General features: G+C 34.5%; 1 protein-coding gene across 1 annotated transcript; it reads right to left on the bottom strand.

The window, feature by feature from the left end:
* Window positions 1-358: 358 nt before the first annotated feature.
* Window positions 359-4,235, bottom strand: LOC121746171 (cyclin-B1-2-like). The gene is made up of 4 exons (XM_042140084.1): window positions 4,026-4,235; window positions 3,824-3,924; window positions 1,328-1,425; window positions 359-657 (listed from the first exon to the last, which is right to left on the bottom strand). The coding sequence occupies exons 1-4, from the start codon at window positions 4,143-4,145 to the stop codon at window positions 557-559; spliced, it is 420 nt and encodes a 139-aa protein (XP_041996018.1). The 5' UTR covers window positions 4,146-4,235; the 3' UTR covers window positions 359-556.
* Between the last annotated feature and the right edge of the window lie 2,203 nt (window positions 4,236-6,438).

Raw genomic sequence — 6,438 nt, 5'->3', positions numbered from 1 at the left:
AAAAATGAGACATTTAATCATAGACGGAGGGAGTACTTTTTAGAAGAATATAAATGATATACCATTTCTATACACCTTACCTACAAATGATTCTTTTAGTATTTTATGCATAAAATGGGTCTTGTAAAAGTTTTTGCCTCGTCTCAAAATTCTAAAAGTGAATAGATTTAAGATCTTTCCATAATGGTAAATTTTAAACTTGAATGATTTCTAAAACTTTACATACGAGGTTTTAATAAACACCCCTTGGTGATACTTTGTATAAATGCCTGTTCCTGTTAAATTAAAAGGTTAGTTTCTGAAATTTTAACTGATTTAGGATGAACTTATTAACATGTGATGTCAAGAACCAACCAAATATTGAAAGAACATGTGATACTCGTAGCGAATCATGAATTTTAACAGCAGGAAGATGAGAAACGAAGAGAGTAACTTCAAGCAAAGGAGGAACAATGACGACTCACAGAAGAACAGTCTATCTTGAGCCTTTTAAGTGGACAAAGAAGCATCAATACACCAAGTAAAAGCCTATTCACCCTAGAAATCAATTGATGCTTCACATGAAACTGGGGCAAGGCGGTCCTTTCGACAGACCAAGACGAACTTCCATACCATGATGCAGATCAACTGGACGATATGATTCAGACTCCCTAGGATCTGAAACATTACGTAGAAGTTCAGGAATAGAGCAAGGACTGGGAAAGACAATCAGGACCGTTCATGATCACAGCATTAAATCATAATTTTTCTCAAGACTCAACTAACAGTTCACAAATCAATTTTGTATTTAAACTGCAAACAACCAGCAAATGCGCAAATGCATACGCAGAATGCAGCAAAAATATAACAGACATGAACCCAGCAATGGGCATCGACATATTATTCATGAGAAAGAACTCATAACTTAGAGCCTCATAATTTAGGCCTTCATGTATGGGTTTGAAAGAACTGATGCTTGACGTATTCCAAGTTTCCAACAATCAAGATGTTCCCTATACTATAGTTGTGTGTTGGCCTAGCGGCAGAGTGGTTAATGCCTTTCTTAGGCCAAAGGTCTCACGTTTGAATCCACCGCAGAGCAATGTTAAGATTTAATATTGCATTGACAAAAACATAGTGTTCCCTATACTGCTTTTCATAGCCAGTTGGTGACTGAAATGATCCCAGCAGCTTATATAAAGATTTTCAGAATAATGCTATAAGATCTACAGGTATCAGTTTGACCACTTATCATCCTTATCATTTATGCCAAATTGATGAAACATTAAATGGAAAAAGTTTTGTATTTTGATTTTTGAATAGGGAAACTCTTTTGGAACTTCCTTACCGTTAAGATAATCTTCAAAACCAAACTCTTCCATAGTTCCAGTAAAGGCCTCTAGACCTACAAACGAGGAGGGTACTGCACCAGGAGGCCTTTGAAATCTGTGAAGCAAAAAAGTGATTGCATTATAATACATTTGTATGGCTAATTTGTGCAAGGCCAAATTGTAACAGTAATATCTGAGAGATCTCACTGCAACATATGAAAGATTTTATGCTGCTCATAAACAAGATTTATAAGTTTTGAAATATTTTCTTGCAAGACTAATACAGCATATGGAATTAAAATTTCTACATCAATACATCATTATGATGAAATGAAACAAGAAAATATAAAATTTCACATTCAGGGAATGAACATAAGAACTTATCAAAATTAAAAGAAATAAAAAATGTACCCGAACAGACCAAGAATCTAAGTGCAGAATATATTTTTTGAGGAACACATGACAGCTTAAACATGGCAAGGAACAATATCATTCACTAAAACAAAATAAAGCACATTGACTTTGATAGATAAATATGAACTTGTCTGATTGCAGTTGCAAACTTCATAGAGCATAATTGCAATAAGTTTCACACATATTCAAACTTAAGTTCATCAGACTTATTCTAGATTCAACTAATTCACCACCCAGACAATTCAGAAGGATTACCACAAAAGTAAAACAGTAAAAGTACACAAGCTTAAAAACATGTTCTAAAGAAGAAACACATGAGCTGCAATTCAAGAATATTCCAATTCCAAACCCTCAAGCAAAGAGAATTTAAAGATTCTAATGATACAAACTATGACCAACACAACAATCCACATCGTAGCTCTATCACTAGCATCATTATAGGTTATTAATATCATAGCTTGTTAATCCGCTCTGGGACACATTTCAACAATACATATATGCAAAAGATGATAAACACAGAAATTACTATCTGCAAAGGCAGATGCATAATAGACAAGACAAAAACTTCAGAGCATCCGCAGCGGTGGCGGTTGGCGCCACCGCCGTCCGTGCCAGCGGCAAGGCGAAGAACCGCCGCCGCTGCAACCGCGCCGCTGGCACGGCGCTGCTCGATGTATCGAGCACGTCCGTGCCAGCGGACGCACACGTGTCACTCTCCCATTCGCCAACGGCATAGCCGTTGGTTTCAAACAATTTTTTATTTTTTTTTTTAAAAATCGGTTTTTTATTAAAAAACCGATAAAAAATAAAAAAAAAAAAATTTCACTTCCCCAAAAAATTATATCCGGTTATAACCGTTTTTCCCCACTTTTTAATTTTTTTTTATTTTTTTTACCCCAAAAATACACACTTTCATCTATAAATACCCTCAATTTCACTCCCAAAAATTCACACTTTCACTACACAATTCTCATCATCATTCTCTCATCTCCATTCTCATCTTCAATCTCTCATATCCATTTTCATCTTCCTCTCACACCCTACAACACCACTATGTCCGGTAACGACGACAACCCAAGCGGCTCTCACGGTTGGAACCCCGAATGGTTCGGTTCGCAACCGTTTCCTAGTCCGGAAACGGAATATTCGGCCCCTCCTCTCACCCAAGATTCGGGCGTTCCGAGTGGCTACCGGCCATACCCAATCGACGATCAAGGTGCCTCCGATGGGCGCTACGGGTGGACACCGGGGTTGGTGCCGCCGGATGCGTAGTCTTCCTCGGGTTATATTAGCCAATAATTATGTAATTTTTAATTTTTAGGAGTTTAATTATGTAATTTTTAATTTTTAGTATTTTAATTATGTAATTTTTAATTTTTAGGATTTTAATTATGTCTTTTTATTTTATTTGTAATTTGTAATTTTTATTGTGGTTTTTTTAATGAATTTTAGTATTATGAAAATGTTGTTGTGTAATTGAATTTTATATTAATTGTGCTCGTCCTTGCGGAAGAGCACAGTTGTGGGTGTTGTGCTCTTGCCAGAGAGCAGGCATGAATAGTACCGCCCGGGCCCACAACCGTGCCGCTGGCAAGAGCACGGTTGTGGATGCTCTCAGTAGCATATATAACTAGCTGAAGGAAAAAGGTAACATAACCAAAAATGAGTTTCAGGCAGCACTAGAACCCAAATACCGCTCCAGCCTTTACAGCTGACTCTTTTAACCAGTCTCCAAACAAATTATATCATAAAGAAACCCACTCATAGCAAAATTCGAGAATCCAGTTCTAGACACTATTTCAGAAAAAATTTATCAACTTTCAGTCATTGCAGCAAAAGAAAAGGACCAGGAACAAATGAATGGATACATCATAGCACAGAGAAGCAGGATGTATGCATAATTTGAAATGTAGTACGGAAAGATATTACAGTCTGATTCAACCAGATTAAAACGTATGAAAAGTTCGGATGAAACCCCCAAATTTCCGCCAAAATAAAAACCCTAGCTACTGTAGTTCACTACACAATACAATCAAAATTAAGAGTGAGAGCGCGCGCGTGTGGAGAGAGAAAGAGTAAAGAGGTAGAGGAGCACAAACTTGGCGAGAATCTGACGATCCATCTCCATCTTCATCGGAAATGCTGAACCGTAAGTATTCGCCAAAATTTTCTTCTTCGTCTCTTCTTGCGTTTGCTTTGCCTATTCATTACCGGAAAAAAAGCAACATCAAAGACACAAATCAAGGGGCATAGGGAGGGTAAAAGAGTGAGTATGCGCGTGTAAAATTGTTGAAACATTACAGAGCGTCGGGCAGATTGAAGAGGGTGGGGTTCGATGATATCGCTCTTGACGCCGTGGATACCAAAACGCAGCAAATCATCGCCGCGGCCTTCCAGTGGAATCGTCTTCGCAGGATCCATGATTAGTGCTGTTAGTTTGTGAGTTTTTTTATCTGCTTTTGTTTGCGCAAGAAAATGGTAATCGGAATCGGAGAAACAATGAAGAAAAAAAAATTTTGAGTTATCTTTCAGCGCAAGAAAAAATATTGATGGGCAGGATTGTGGGCTAAACAGGCCCAAACAAATACAGGCCGATGCTACAAAGTTAAAAAATTATACCCGATAAAATGCTCAACTTCAATTATCTATACCAAATAGCTCGCCCACAATAGCTCCAGTGAATTGCCATATAATTATCAAAATTTTTCTAATTAATTCATTTTCAAATTTCATTATTTCAAATTTTTAGAAATATATATAGTACGAAAAAACTGCAAATATTTGAATATATTATTTGAAAATTATAATCATCATTTTCACTTCTTTGTACTCTAATGTGAAAATTAGAAAAAATATAAGTGTAATCTTATCCAGTAAGCCATCAGAACTCAGAAGGGCAAAGTGAATGAACGCAATCGAGAGAAGGTCCATGGAAGTACATGATGCTACATAATAAAGATCCATCATCTCATGAAAGAATTCGCAATCAACATATCTACTAGTAGTGATCTAGGGAAACCACTAGTTAAATGCATAACTAGAGAACACAAATTTAGTTCACTGTAAGAGCGATTTAGTTCACTACACGAAGGAGTAAACCAAAATGTCATTACAGTGAACTAAATCTTCACAGAGTAAATATTTCACTATAATGGTGTTTTGGTTCACTCCTTGATTTCAAATTCATATTGTGAATTAAAACGCCCATATAGTGAATTGATCATTTTGATTTAATAATTTAGATTTGTTCACTAATTATACACTTAATATTAGTTATATGTTGATCATCATCCTAGTGCCAAATGTGAAAATCTAAGTGTGTTATTAAACCTAGCTAGATTATGGAAGTTAGCACTGCACTCGGTGGTACCATAACTTTTTACAAATTATCTACTACTACTAGGAGTATTATCTAACCAGCTCCTAGGTAGGCGACATAACGCCCACTGTCAGATGAATGACAGTCTAATTAGGTGAGTTAGGATTCACGTCGACCCTCACGTTTGCTAAATAAAATCTGGCGTTTTAAATTGTGCTATAGGCTAGTCTTGATAGTTTTTTATTGTAATTGCATTTGATTTGTAGGATGATCTTTCTAGTTTTTCATTTATTGGAGTTTAAATTTACATTTTGATTAGGAAATTTGTACCTGCGGTGAGAAAGAACATGCATATTATAACAACATAATAATGTTATTTGTGATTTTCTTTTTTTATTACAGCCATCAAATATAATATGCATTCAGTAGACTGTAGACTGACAAAGTGTTTGAGAAGTTAAAAGATAACAATTGCAATATTTTAGACATGTACGATTAAAGTTGGACTGCAATCCTGTATAACATCTTATTTTATAACTTGAAATTCAATTATGACATCGACTTTTTATTTACTTGAAAAATAAACACTAAATATCAGTACTAATAAAGTAACTTCGATAAAAAAAAAAAACAATTGTAACTTGGTAGTATCTTTTTTGATAATACTAGTACTTAACAAATTAGACTAATTTTATCATTTTAGATTATCCACCAATATTAGACAAATTCAAAATATAATTTCTTTTAAATGAATACTAACCATATACGGCTATACATCATTCTAAATGTGGACTCCACAATCCACTAATACTAGTACTTCCATCACATTTTTCTTCCATCTCTCTTACTGTATCAATTATGCATTAAAACTCATGTCATTTACAACATTGTCTATTTTTTGTGGACGTAGATAGTAGTAATTATTAATATTTCATTTCATTCTCAATTCCATTCCATTCCTATATTATTTGTAGTCACCAAACATAGAAATGAATTCAACCCAAAAATAACAATTTCATTTATTTTGTATTTCTTATAGCTACCAAGCAAGGGAGTTACATTCCATTCCCTCTTTGTTCCATTCTACCATCCCTAGAAGGCTTTAGATAAGCAAAATAAAGTACAATAAGTATTGATATGTGTAGGAAAATGACATGCGACATACCTTATTGGAATATTATCCAAGAACACTAGATTGTTTAATGCTCATTTAGCATTGATTATTTTATTTTATGCCTTTTAGTTTGATTTAGTATACTATGAAATGTTACTAACATTGTTGATGTTATTATTTTGATAAAAATTAAAATTTAATTTGTCAATTTATGTATTATTTAAAATTATAGAGAACACTAATAAGATAAAAACACAAATATTCATCTTCGTGTATATATT

This window comes from Salvia splendens, chromosome 8, assembly GCF_004379255.2.
Source record: "Salvia splendens isolate huo1 chromosome 8, SspV2, whole genome shotgun sequence".
In the NCBI taxonomy this organism is placed as follows: Eukaryota; Viridiplantae; Streptophyta; class Magnoliopsida; order Lamiales; family Lamiaceae; genus Salvia; species Salvia splendens.
This window is presented reverse-complemented; position numbering and strand designations above follow the sequence as displayed.

Bases quoted from the DNA above. Each gene is read 5' to 3' on its own strand.
- LOC121746171 (XM_042140084.1), bottom strand. From the start codon at position 4,145: ATGGATCCTGCGAAGACGATTCCACTGGAAGGCCGCGGCGATGATTTG. The intron at 3,925-4,025 runs GTAATGTTTCAA...GGTAATGAATAG, and splicing joins TTCAATCTGCCCGACGCTCT to GCAAAGCAAACGCAAGAAGA. The intron at 1,426-3,823 runs GTTTGTGCTCCT...TTTGCTTCACAG, and splicing joins GATCGTCAGATTCTCGCCAA to ATTTCAAAGGCCTCCTGGTG.